At 46.1% G+C, this 12,835-nt stretch overlaps 2 protein-coding genes across 8 annotated transcripts in view; both read right to left on the reverse strand.

Moving 5' to 3' along the window:
* The window catches only part of AGBL4 (AGBL carboxypeptidase 4), a 1,242,012-nt gene that overhangs the window by 194,280 nt on the left and 1,034,897 nt on the right, over positions 1–12,835 (reverse strand). The gene's annotated exons all lie outside the window — the stretch shown is intronic.
* Positions 1–12,835, reverse strand: part of BEND5 (BEN domain containing 5) — a 46,792-nt gene that overhangs the window by 24,569 nt on the left and 9,388 nt on the right. For 2 of the 5 annotated variants that reach the window (XM_017655665.3, XM_037021909.2), the window contains 2 exons: positions 7,246–7,379; positions 4,781–5,165 (listed from right to left, as the gene is read on the reverse strand). In XM_017655665.3, the coding sequence (XP_017511154.1) occupies positions 4,781–5,165; positions 7,246–7,379 (519 nt within the window). Of the gene's footprint in view, positions 1–4,780; positions 5,248–7,245; positions 7,382–12,835 lie in introns of those variants that run through there. The other 3 variants (XM_073233901.1, XM_017655672.3, XM_037021910.2) reach the window with 3 other exon arrangements.

Genomic DNA, 12,835 nt, shown 5'->3' on the forward strand with positions numbered 1-12,835 from the left:
TGGATATATACACAAATAAATCTGTACTTTATACATTAGAATATCATCATGCTTATTAGTTCTCAGCATTTACTTCTTTGGGGGAGGATAGGTAGGAAAGGACAGAAAAGGAAAAAGAGACTGGCATTTATCGAAATTTATGGAAACTTACAATATTCTAGTCACAGGGTTATATTCTTTATATATACTTCCTCATTTAATTTTGACACTGTCACAGAGGCCCTGAGGTAAGGACTCTCAGGGTAGGAGAATAAGATCTTTCCCATGCCTGGATCACAGAAAAGTAAAGTTCTCTTTAAGACAGAAGAGGTCCTTTGGGGGAAGGGCGAAGGATGGCAGGGGGGTTACCCCCACGTCAGTGACAATGAATCCAAAGGCTAGAGAGGCCATGTAGGCAAGGGCCCAGAGAGAAGCACACAGGACCAGGTGCAGGAGACCCCTGGGAATAGGCCTGAGACACTGCTGAGCTCATTTCCTCATCAGCAACATAAAGGCAACAGCCTATAACCTCTAGAGAATCTTAATTATTAAATCCGTCTTGTGTTTATTTGTGGAATGAATGAAAGATGAATGAAAAAATGCACAAATGAAGAAGCAAGCCACCCAGTAAAGTCCCTCAAACACTCCATACCCTATTGCTGATGTCCCCTGCCCTGCTGCCCCAACCTCCACCAGTGCACCATCACAACCCCGAGCTGCTGGGGGGTCTGCTTGCCACTCCCAGTGCCCAGAAGGCTGAAGAGGCCAGGGGCCTGCTCTCTGGCCCCTCCCATCTGCCACTTGCAAGGACCCTGGCACCTGGAGGGCTCAGCACTGGTTCTTCCAGGCAAGGAACCTTCCTTTAAAAACGGGGCATCCCTGTCCTCCCTTGTCTCTGAATCTGCCTGTTACGGTGTGGATGATCCAACACTGAAACTGGACACAGGCCTTCAAACTGGGCCCGTGGGCGAGTGGGTGGGAGAAAATACCAAGGACAGGCCTCCAGCAGCAACACTGGAGCTTGACACTAACTTCTTGCCGCTTCATGATCACGGAGCTGTTCAGCTTCCCGGGGGCCAAGGGCGCTGCAGCCCAGGCCACCCAGCAGTCCCAGGCCAGGGTGTGCTCCTGCAGACTGGGTGAGGCTGAGCTTCCAAGAGGGCCTCTCAGTCACTTTCTGGCTCTTCTGTGCCTTATTACAGGATTCTTGGTGGTGTGTACAGATCAGCAGCTGTTACAGCAGGGGGGTGTCTTCCCAGACTCTACCTTCAAATGCCCCCCAGAGCTCATCTGAACTTCCTGTTCACATGTTTGCCTCCATCACTGCTACCCTCTGCCCAAATTCCAGTGTCCTAATCTTCTTGGTGTCTCCCAAGTTCTGAGGCTCAGGAAGTCATACGGTCAATGGTAGCTGACTGGCTGAACTGTATATGCATGTGTGTGTGTTTGTGTATAAAACGCATTTTATCTTTTATAGTAGAAGACCCTGAGAGGCAGAGGCAGAGAAGTTGGTTCACCTGCCCAGGATCATTCAGCCAATTACCGGTTAGGGGAACCGGCGTTAAAAACAAACCAGACCTTGTCTTAGCCCCTCCTCTAAATGGTGTAGAAAAGGAGCTAACAGTAACTGGGCATCAACAGGACACCAGGCACTATGCTGTGTATCACAAGGCTGTGAAGAGGATACTATTATTTCCACTGTACAGATGAGAACACCAAGCTCAGAGGTGCTCTATGCCTAGATTGCTCCTCACTCTTCCCAACCACTGACTCATGCCTGGGTATCCTTGAGGCTCCAGCTTAGAAGTCATTTCCTTCAGGCAAACTTTCTTCCCTGATCCCCCCATATATGGTGGGTGCCCCTGCTCTGCTGTTCCACAGCCCCACGTGCTTTTGTCCCTGTGGCGTCATTTATGCACTGTGCTACCACCAATTGTGTGGCCATCTCCTCATCAAACTTTGAGAGCAATAGCTATACCTTAAATATACCAAACTCTTATCACTAGGCAAAATGCCTGACACATAGCAGGAGACCAGTAAATAGAGTTGACCCTTGAACTACACAGGGGTGAACTGCACAGGTCTACTTAAGCATGGATCTCTTTTAATAAATACTGTACAGCTGTAAATGTTTTTCTCTTCCTTAAGAGTTTCTTAATAACATTTTCTTTTCTCTAGCTTATCTTATTATAAGACTACAGTACATAATACATATACAAAATATGTGTTTATCAGCTGTTCATCAGTAAGGCAACAGTAGGCTACCAGTAGTGAAGTTTTGGGGAAGTCAAAAGTTAAATACAAATATTTGATTGTACAGGGAGGGGGTTCAGCACCCCTAACACCCATGTTGTTCAAGGGTCAGCTGTACTATTGGAATAAAAGAAAGAAGGAGGGAAGGAAACAAGGAAGAAAAGCAAGAAGGAAGGGAAGAAACAAGGCTCCAAAGCCACAGAGCTGGGAAGTAGAGAAGCTGGGTTTGAATCCAGTCTGGCCTGGTTATAAAGACTAGACTGGACTAGACTATATCCATGAAAATATACCATCTCCCCTTAGGGTAGAGACTCTTTTATTATATTCTTGTGAATTTGTCTTAGAAGTTGGCGCATACTGTTCTCTGATTAACAAGGGCAAGTCAATGGACTTGAAGCTCTTAGAGGTCAGGGACAGGGTAGGTGATTTTTCTGGGATGCCCATAGCCTGCAGGGCACAGGGCACTGCACATGGTACATAATCCAAGAACACTTGTGGCTTGAGCTGACTGATATTCAATCCATCCCACTGTGAAGACAATGGTGACTGAGATAGGGAAGAGCCAGTCACTGGCCCTCATGATGGCATTCAAGGCCTGTGGTGGGGGAGGGCCTGGAAAGATCGAGACACTTAAACTGTGGTGGGAGTCACATTTGTATAAGTGTTTTAAGAATGAAGAGCCACATACTGATGCAAAATGCACAGTCTTATCGCACCGGAAGTTTAGAAGTGGTTTCTGGAGTATAAACTCTGGTCATGAAGATACAAAGTTTTCCTGGGAGTCCAAAAAACAGTATGGAGAGTTTTTCTTGTTAGTGTGCTTTTTCCCCGAAGAACTTTACTAAAGGTGTAGCATACTGATTGAAATAAAAATAAAAATTACGCATTTGAAGTCCAGGAGACACTTTCTTTTTCTCTCTGAAATTTCAAATCTCTCACCACTGGAGAGCATCTCCCATCCCCACCCCCACTCCAAGACCAACACAGCTTTCACACATTTCTGTAATTAGGGTTTTTCTTTGCCATTTTTTTTGGATAAAGAATTTTAATAACCTTTCAAGTTGCACACCACTCGTGACTTTCAGCATCACCGTATGCCTCTACAGGCTATGATTTGGGAGAATGGCCAAGGCCAGATTGAGGAGGGGAAATTACCTGCCTAGGAAGCAGAGGACTTGGTTTGAGGCGAGTACCACCTCTGCCTCCCCAAGTGGCTCTGGGTAAATGCCAACCTCAGTTTCCTTCTCTGTGACAAGGCCTCTCAGCTGACTCCCTGGGCCATCCGGAAGATCTATGGAGACACTACTTTGGGGACATACTTTAAGCAGTAAAGGGCATCTATAAATGTAAGTAAAGAGGGTAAGAGCACATTCATCTAAACACCAGAGGAATGAGACTTTCCATGTACATCTATTATCTAGATAACACAAACCTTCCTGAGTACAAAAGTGTATTTGATTTAAACTCTGGGAATAGAATTTGTGTCTCTAAACTAGATTACTCCCTTTTTGAAGCAGAGAACACTGAGGCAGAGTGACTGATTGTGGAGGCTATGAACTTGGGTTATACTGATTTCCTCAATACTAGCTGGCCTCCATCATTTACAATTTTAGATTCTTGTGTTCTGAAAGAGCGTTTCTGTCTTCTCCTCTCTGGTAAGCAGTCTTTCTCCCTGCTGTTAGGGCTGCTGCTTTTTCGATTTCCTCTGATTCCTGCTTCTAAACCATGTTAAATGAGAAAACCTAAAAACCTGGTTTATTAATATTGGTTGCAGTATAAGAGCCTATTAAATTCTTCTATGCAGCAACCAAAGGAGTTTTATGTATCTTTATATTAATCTTCCTAAGGTCATGTGCTCCTCTGCTCAAAAGTTTTTAATGTTTCTCATTCTTAAAAAAACAAATCCAGACATCCCAGACCTGTGTGGTTTCCAAGGCCTTCAAAATCACCTGTCCTCAAACTACATTCTCAGTAATCTCCTCTTAGCATGTCCCACGCGTTTTCCCAAACTCAGTGACTGTTGCCCTCTGCCTCCTCTTGAGCCTTAAAGGACTATCCACTCTTCAAGGCCTAGTTCAAGGCCCACCTCCTTCCTGAAGATTCCCTCAGTTACAAACAACCTCTCTCCATCCTTTGAAATCTCCTATCATTTTATCTGCATCCCTCCCATGGCATTGATCCATTTCTGACTTAAAGTAATATACTTTTTCAGGCTCGTGACTCCTTCCCTCTCTGTACTATCCGGCAAACTCCATGGTGGTTTCCTATAAGCCCCGCTACTGCCTCTTGCTGCAGAAACACATAAATGAGTGGTGGCAGATGCTCTGCCAGCTCCGGTTCTCTGAGCTACATTTCTCAGTGTCTCCCACTGGGTTCCTGATGGCAAGGCTGCTGCTTTCCTAAGCTCCTGCCGGCTTCCCTGTGGGAGGGGAGTGGCTTTACCTGGGGTGATGGCTACTCGGCCTGCTTCCCCTGTGCTCTCTGGGAAGAGCTGCTGCACTAAGTGGCCCACTCCTGTGCAGTGTAGCTGGCGTGCTGGGACACTCACCACTGCCAAGCCTCAGGAGCAGCACATCCTGGAGCCTCCGGTTGAGGTCACGCAGCTCCTTCATTTCGGACACAAGTGCCCCGTACTCCTTGAGCTTCTTGGCCTGCTGGACCAGCTGCCTCCGAGTCCGCTCCAGCTCCTGCTGGAGGTGGCGCATCTCCTCCTGCTGCTGCTGGTAGTTGCGCAGCAGCTCCTCATACAGAGCCCGAGGCACAACAGCATCTTCCAGACTGTCCATGTCCTCCGTGCCTGGTGAGGCCTCCACGAAGACCTCTTCTGGACACGTGCTGTGGCCCAGGCTCAGGCCGTTCTGCTTCTCCAGCCGGGCTACCACTGCCTCGATGCTCTTGTGCGCCACTTCGCTCGGCTTCCGCCCCTCAGGTCTCTGTGTAGGACAACGAGAATCAGTTCAGGCAAGGGCAGCTGGGGCTTTCTTGGACTGCAGCTCAATATTTCCCCAGACAATCCTAGAATCACAGAACCACAGAACATCAGTGCTTGAAGAAACCTGTGCAAACACTTACTCAAAGCCCTTCATTTTACAAATGGGGAAAACAGAGGTCCCGAGAGGGGAAGGGTCTTGCCCCAAATCACACAGGCTTTTGGCGGCAGACCCAGGACATGGTTCCCAGGCCAGCACTGTTTCCATTCCTTCACTCTGCCTCTTGGGAATGGCTATACCATGACCACACTCCCCAGCTCCCCAACCTACACCCCACCCATAGGACCTAGGCAGTGACCTGCTCACAGGGGATATTCAATTATATTTGTGGAGAATCAGTGAAAATCAGGCCAGCCCAAGCCATTCCAGGGGAGTCACCACTCAAATCTCTTCAACAACAAAAACATAAAAGCCAAAAAAAAAATTCTACCAAGTAACCCTTTCTTCACGAATGCTTTGTTGGGAAGGATGCTAAGAACTCTAATCTGCTCTAGCCTAGGGCAGGAGCCATGTCTTATTTTCTGTTTCTTCACTGCCTACTTAGAACAGCCACTTGACAGGGGCTTGATAAATGTTTGCTTAACTGGAAAGTTCAAAGAATGCCAGTGTTGAAAGGTTCTTTCAGTTTAACTCTCTTATTATACAGGTGAGAAAATTAAGGCTCAGAGAGGGGAAGGACTATACTCAGGCTCACATAGTGAGCCACAGACTGAGCCAGACCCATAACTTGGAGCCCAAGTTCGGCACTAGGCTCCTTTCCCATATCTGCCAGCCTGCCCTTGGACTCTGGCCCAGATGAAGCTCAGCAAGACAGTGGATATAGAGAGGACAGTTCACTGAGAAGAGAATTATCCAGTATGACCCAGGGGTCAGGGTTTCAGCTGCCTGAGGAAATTCCAGCTCAAGTGGATAAAGCTTCCACCCAGGGGGAGTGAGATTTACAGGACCAGTTGAATTCTTCTCCCAGGGCAGTAGGGTCAGGATCTCTCCTGATTGGGGGCATGTGGGAGGTGCAGGCAATTGAGGACACAAGATTCCGGACAACTTAACTGTGTCAGGTCAAACCTGCTTTAACCTCTCATTCTCATAAGTTTCTGGAAATTTAATGAAAAAAAAAATGACTGATAGTGAGTTACATGACAAAATCCTATCCCAGGATAAGGTGCTCCTAGTCCAAATGAGCTTATCCACTAAAACTGTAATGATCCCTTTAGATACCTGTCTGCATCAGTATACTGTGAGATTACCAGGGGCAGTGACCACGTCTGCCCAATTCCCATGACCCCAGGAATCAACAAAGGGCCAGGCTCATGCCAGGGATACAACAAATGCATGAACTGAACTCAACTGCATCTTTTGTGCTCTGCCTTGGGAATGTCCTTGACCTTGTATCCAAAATCAGCCCGTGATCAATGCATAAGGCACCCTTCTTACTCCTTCCTTCCTCTGGCGTACACATTATACAGAAAAAAAAAAAGTCTTGCTGAATAAAGTATTCAGGTTTACAAGTAAGGGCAGGAGGAAACCAAGTGGGGTGCACATCAGAGGAAATGCAACCTCCTGCAGAAGTTTCCTTCTAACCTACAGCCCCATAGAGCCCCTTCTGTGAACCTAGCTCACCCATTTCCTAGTGAGTCTACCCTTGGTTTGGAACAATCTGATGGTGACTGGCTCTGAAATGCTGCCCAAGAACAGCCACTTAATGTTCCTGGAGCTCAGCACTGACTCTCCAGAGCTATAGGCCAGAGCGGAACACACTGTTCCAAACCCCCAGCAGAGCGGTGATGCTGCATAGAGGGTGCAGACAGGACAGAGCACCGTGGCACCAGTAGGGCTCCCAGGAAAGTCAGCCAGCAAGGCAAACACATCCCAGCTGTCCCGAGACTCTCCCACCCTGAAAAAATCATGGCCTGTGACACTGGAGGACACTTATATGAGGAGTGGAGGCAAGCCTGGAATTCTTAAGCTATCTGAAATCTGAAAATGCTCCCACATACTTCCAAAAAAAGGAAAATTGTGTTACCTTGATGTGTCTAAGCTGTAAATCTTCTTCCCCATAATCTTTAACCTCCCCATCTTCTTCTACGTGATTGAGAGAAAGTTTGGGGATTTTTATTTTCTTCTGCATCACACTGTTTTCAAGGTCGGATTTGTCTTCTAAAATGTATATCAAGAGAACAAGGTTCATTATGAGTCAAAATGCTCAAAATGCCCGTAACTTCAAATGCTAGACAACGACGGAGGCCAGACCAGTTAAAAAGGAAAAGCAGACAAACTCAAGTCCTGTTTTCTCCTGCATGTGGGGCCCCTAAATACAACAGTGCAGATCGAACTCTGGGATATAGGGCATATGCTAAAAGTGCTGCCATACAATGTGTTGAAATTGTATCCAATGAATTTGCTTAGGGGTTTGTCTAAGTACATCTTAAAGGGTAGCCTTTTGTGAAATTCTAGAATCTTTTGTGAAAATCTAGAATCACTGGAATGGCACTGAGATTGCTATCTAGACTAAACTAGCACATGGATCCTTTAACAACTGAGATCTTTCTAAGCAAAGTGACTCCCCAGGAAACCCTGGTGGATTATGCCAGGTCAGGTCCTAGTAAGTATGAAAGGGATGATAGATCTTATGGAGGTAAAGCTTGAACTGGAGCTCTCCAAAGCCCAGACACGGGACCGGCTGAGTTAAGACACAGAGAGGAAGAGCAACGAGTAGCATTTATTGTCTTTTCACTGGTATCAGATCTCAGAATGATATTTGAGGCTGAGGAGCCTCAGCAACCACCTGGTCCAACTCTCTCATTTCAAAGATGAGGGAACTCAAACCCAGAGGATGCAAGGGATTTGCCCAAAACCTGGGTCTGGGGAAGAGCCAGGAGTGGGGAACAGGTCCCTGGCATTTCACCCAGGGCCTCCTGGGTGTGATCATAACACACACTGAAATGCGGGGCAACTGTAAAGTGCTACACAACAACAGAGGGGTATTATTTCTCCCACCTTCTCATTCTTTAAGTTCAACTTCAGATAATCTAAAAGAGCATTAATTTTTTTCTCCTTCAGATCTCAAACTTTGTTTCCCAGATCTGTCTCTTACTGTAGATACCAAGAGTAAAAACTCATGAGAGCTCAATAAACTTGAACCTGCTCTGGAACTGGCCGCTTGTGGTGAATACCCTGGAGTCTTATTTTCTGGGCTTGAACCAAGACTCTAGGAATTATTATTTCTTATACTCCTCAAAGGTTCCCACAGCTATATCCTAAGTGCAGTTGCCAGCATGTTGCCCAATACTGGATGTGGCACACGGCCGGTAGCTGGTTAAATCGTCTCTGAAGGTCTTTATGTGTGAGTGTGACTGTGTGTGCACATGTATGTGTGTGTTAAACATTTTCTCACACTTCCCCCAGGCCAGGCTTCTCTCCTCACAACTTGTTAGTTAAGCTGAGAAGGAAGCTTATACGTGCATAACTATTCCAGGAAGTAGTCAAATGCCAAATCTTCCCAAATGGTCTTAGGAATGGACGGAGCCCCAGCTCCTCCATGACAAGTAAGGAGGGGCAAGGCCCCAGTCCCACTGAACGCAGGTGCCTCCTCTGTCATGGAGTGGCGGGGATGACCCTGATAACTGATGACTGCGGCAAGTCGCTGCACAGTGCCTGGCACACACTAGGCACTCAGCGAGCAGGATGTGGAACTGCTACCATCATCATTTTATTTCCCTAAGGATAAAGTGAATACAGATATAATTTAAAAAGCAAAGGGATGACTTAAGAAGGGGATGGAGTGTAAGGGAACTGCCCAGGAAAAAAAGACAACAGTCATTGACAACGATTCCCTCCTGACCAGAGTTGAAAATGGCCTTTTCCCCTTCCTGGAGGAGCAATCCTCGGGTTTTATTTTCCCAAGAAAGGCCTGTTCTTGTTCTCTTTGTGCCTCTAAAACACATCCAATGGCTAAGGCATAAACAATGCAGGGTCTGTGGTCTTTCTAAAAGAGCAAAAGCTCCCTCCTACAAATCATGGTTGACTCTAAGTCAAAAAGCTGCTAAAATGTAATACCTAAAGAAAGTGCTCTAAATGAAGTTATCCTTTATAAGGTGGGTGTTTTCGCTTGTGAAAAAAACAGAAAGAGTAAGAGAAAGACACATAGGGGGTAAGAGGGACTTTTTGAATGTGTTCGGGCAAAGCTTCGGGGCTAATCTTCAGTCTGACAAATTCAAGGGCAAAGGTTGAGAAGCAGCCACTGGATTAGAAACGGCAAACAATGTTCTGTCTCCCTGAACTGAACCTGTAGCTTAGGGTCCTGCTGGTGTGTGAGAAGCAGTCATTCAGAGTCCCAGGAACTAGGTGATGTGGGAACTAAGAATGATCCTCAGACCATCTCATTCAATGCTTTCAAAATACAGATGAGGAAACTGAGATTCCAAATGACAAAGTCCATGCGTCCAACCACTCATGAGGCCCAGGGACACAGGAGCAGGACAGGCAGTGTTTCCATTCTGGAGAGCTCGCCACTGTGCAAGGTCACAGAAGTCAGTGTTACAGTGTGAACAGTACGAGAACCTAGACTGTACAACCAGGGTCCGGAGTCTTCCGTACTGTGCCTCAGCCTAACATGTACTGAGAAGTTACACCTATAAAATATAGTCTGGGCCCTGGAGACACAGAGAATGAGCAGCCACTCGGGGGACACGAAATAAGAACCCACCAAAAAGATAACCCAAGGTCTCATATACTGAGTTTGAATTAAGGGGAAAGTAACTGCAATAGGGTCTCAGGAACAAAGGAGATCACTGCAGTTAGTGTAACCATGGCAGGCCTTTGAGAGCAGGCAGCAGTTAAGCTAGACTCCTTATGTCCTGGGTAATGTTGGGTAAGTTACTGTACTTCTCTGATCCTGTTTCCAAATTTATGACTTGAAGTAAATAACTTTCACTCACATTGCCAGGATACTGTGAATATGATCAATTCTGTATGTCAAAAACTTAAGCAGAGTGAATGGCACTTGGACAGCCATTCAAGGATGGTGAGAATCTGGACCACACAGAAAGAGTAAAGAACGAAGGCCAAAAGAGGAAGGCTGGGAAAATATTTAGACTGGAGTGATTATAAAAGATGGTTCAGTTACATGTAGGACAAAGTGGTATGAAAGGAAGTTAAAGGCATTTGGGCTTAGAGGACAAATGGCCTTGAATGCCAAGGTAAGAAGAGCTGAGGTTCAGCCTACAGATGTGGAAAAAACTAGGGAGTCAGACAACTTGGATTCCAAGTACAGTTGTACCACTTGTAGGCGAGCTGCTTTGTCAGCATTGTTTTTCTTGTTCTGTGGAAATGGAGATGTAGCATCTACCTCAAGTAGGCATCAAATCAGCAGAGTAATATGCCTTGAAAGCAACAGAGCCTGGACAGACGGTGGGGAACAAAGCCCAGCAGAGCCCGCTGCTCGCTGAGGGCCTGCCGCAAGCTTGCTTCTCGAGGTGGAGCCTGAACTGACTGGCCAGCGGCTGGACTTGGAAGGATGGCATTTGGGAACCCTGCGCTCCCCACCTGGTGACAGGAGGCCCAGCCCCACCAGCTACCCAAGGCTCCATCCCCTCCCATCTAACTGGAGGGCCCCCTTCCTTTTTTGTCTGCCTGACAAACTCCACTCAGCCTCTACTCATCTCCTTCTCCTTCCTCAAAGGTCCCATCACACTGCACAGTCCTCGGCAGCCCACTTTCTTCTGTGTTGCAATCATCTGCTTTGAGGGCTCCCTTCCCCAGTGGAGTTGAGTAGCCTCAGGGCGGGGCCCATATCACAGGCCTGGCCATTCAACAGGGACCCCTCAAACAAAAATATTTGATGAAAGAATAATGAAGAGAAGCTACAACAATAAGCTTATGAAAAGCTGCTCAGAGTCATCAGACAGGGAAATGAAATTCAAAAATATAATGAATTAACCACTTCATACTCACTAGATGGTTGTAATTAAGAAAAGAATAAAGAAGAAAAATATGTGTTGGGAGAATGTGGAGAAACGGGAACCCTCATACATTGCCGGCAGGAATGTAAAATGGGGCTACCACTGTGGACAACAGTTTGGTGGTTCCTCAGAACGTTAAACATAAAATTATCATATGGCCCAGAAATTCCACTCCTAGGTATATATCCAAAAGAAAATAAAACATGTCTACCAACACTTGTGCAGAAATGTACACAGCAATATTATTCATAATAGTCAAAAGGTGGAAACAACCCAATTGTCCATCAACTGATGAACTAATAAGCAAGAATTTCAGTATGTCCATGGAAAGGGAATATCATTTAACTATAAAAAGAAATGAAGTACTGAGACATGTTACAATATGGATTAATAGCAAAAACATGCTCAGTGAAAGGAGCCACAAAAAGGCCACATATTATATGATTCCATTTCTATGACACGTCCAGAATAGGCAAAGCTGCTCAAAGTCATCAGACATTATGAAAATGTTTCTTATGTAGATTAATGTTTGCAGATTCAGGTTTGCTGATGGGGGGGTGGGAGCAATGAGAAATGACTGCTTAACAGGTCACAGGGATTTCTTTTTGGGTGATGAGAATGTTCTGGAATTAGTGAAGACGGTTGGTTCCACATTGTGAATATACTAAGAATGACTGAATTGCACATACTCTAAAATAGTTAATATGGTGAATTTTGAGGGCTCCCTTCCCCAGTGTTATGTGAATTATACTTAAATTAAAAAGTAGGCTACCATTTGTAGAATATCTACTACCTATCAGATGCTATTATAAGGATCTTCTTCATATATTAATACACGTCACAACAACCCTGCCATTAAGTATTATTAGCCACATTTTTTTCCACAGGAGAAGAAATGAGACTCAAGAAGGCCTAAAGCCACCCAGATGGGAAGGTGCAGAGACAGATGTGACGGAGGTCTCTCTGCCTCCCAGCCCATGCTCTCTTCTCTCTATACACATTCCTGAAACATGGTAGAGCCAGAATAAATGCTGACTGAATGAATGATGGCTATAGATATAAGGACATTCAAATTCCCCAGTCTGAAGTTCAAGCAGAAGACCGCTTCACACCTGCCCTCCTGCCATATACCTGTGTCCTCAGCAAGTCCCTGGACACCGTCACCAGGCACCACAGGAACAGGTTGTAGCCAGGCCTTAGGGCTCGAATGGGTTCTTTGAAAAGATAAGCTGAGCAGTACAGGAAGGGCTGAGGTGATGGGAATGAGTTCCAGAAATGAGCAGAAGCAGACAGTCCCTCCGACCACATGCCTCCTGACCTAGGGGCCTTGACATTTGGCCAGGGGGATCTGGAAGCTCCTCTGAGGCTAACTATCTCCTGGCTCCATCCTAAAGCTCATCAGCCTCCTCCCTGACCTGTGTTCCCTGGATGAGGGCCCAGGAAGACCTGGGGCTCCACTCATCCTTCTCTGCAGTCAGTGTACATTTCCTGAGCTCTGATCTGGGTTGAGTACTATGCTAAGTGGTCCTTGTCCTTTAGGCCCTTAAACCCACTATGTACCAAGAACCCCAACCAGAGTGCAGGATTTGACTTCCTGAGAGATTCTTCCTTATGTGGGGCAAACCTCTAGTCTCTGGACCTTCCTAACCCTAA

Source organism: Manis javanica, chromosome 4, assembly GCF_040802235.1.
Source record: "Manis javanica isolate MJ-LG chromosome 4, MJ_LKY, whole genome shotgun sequence".
NCBI lineage: Eukaryota > Metazoa > Chordata > Mammalia > Pholidota > Manidae > Manis > Manis javanica.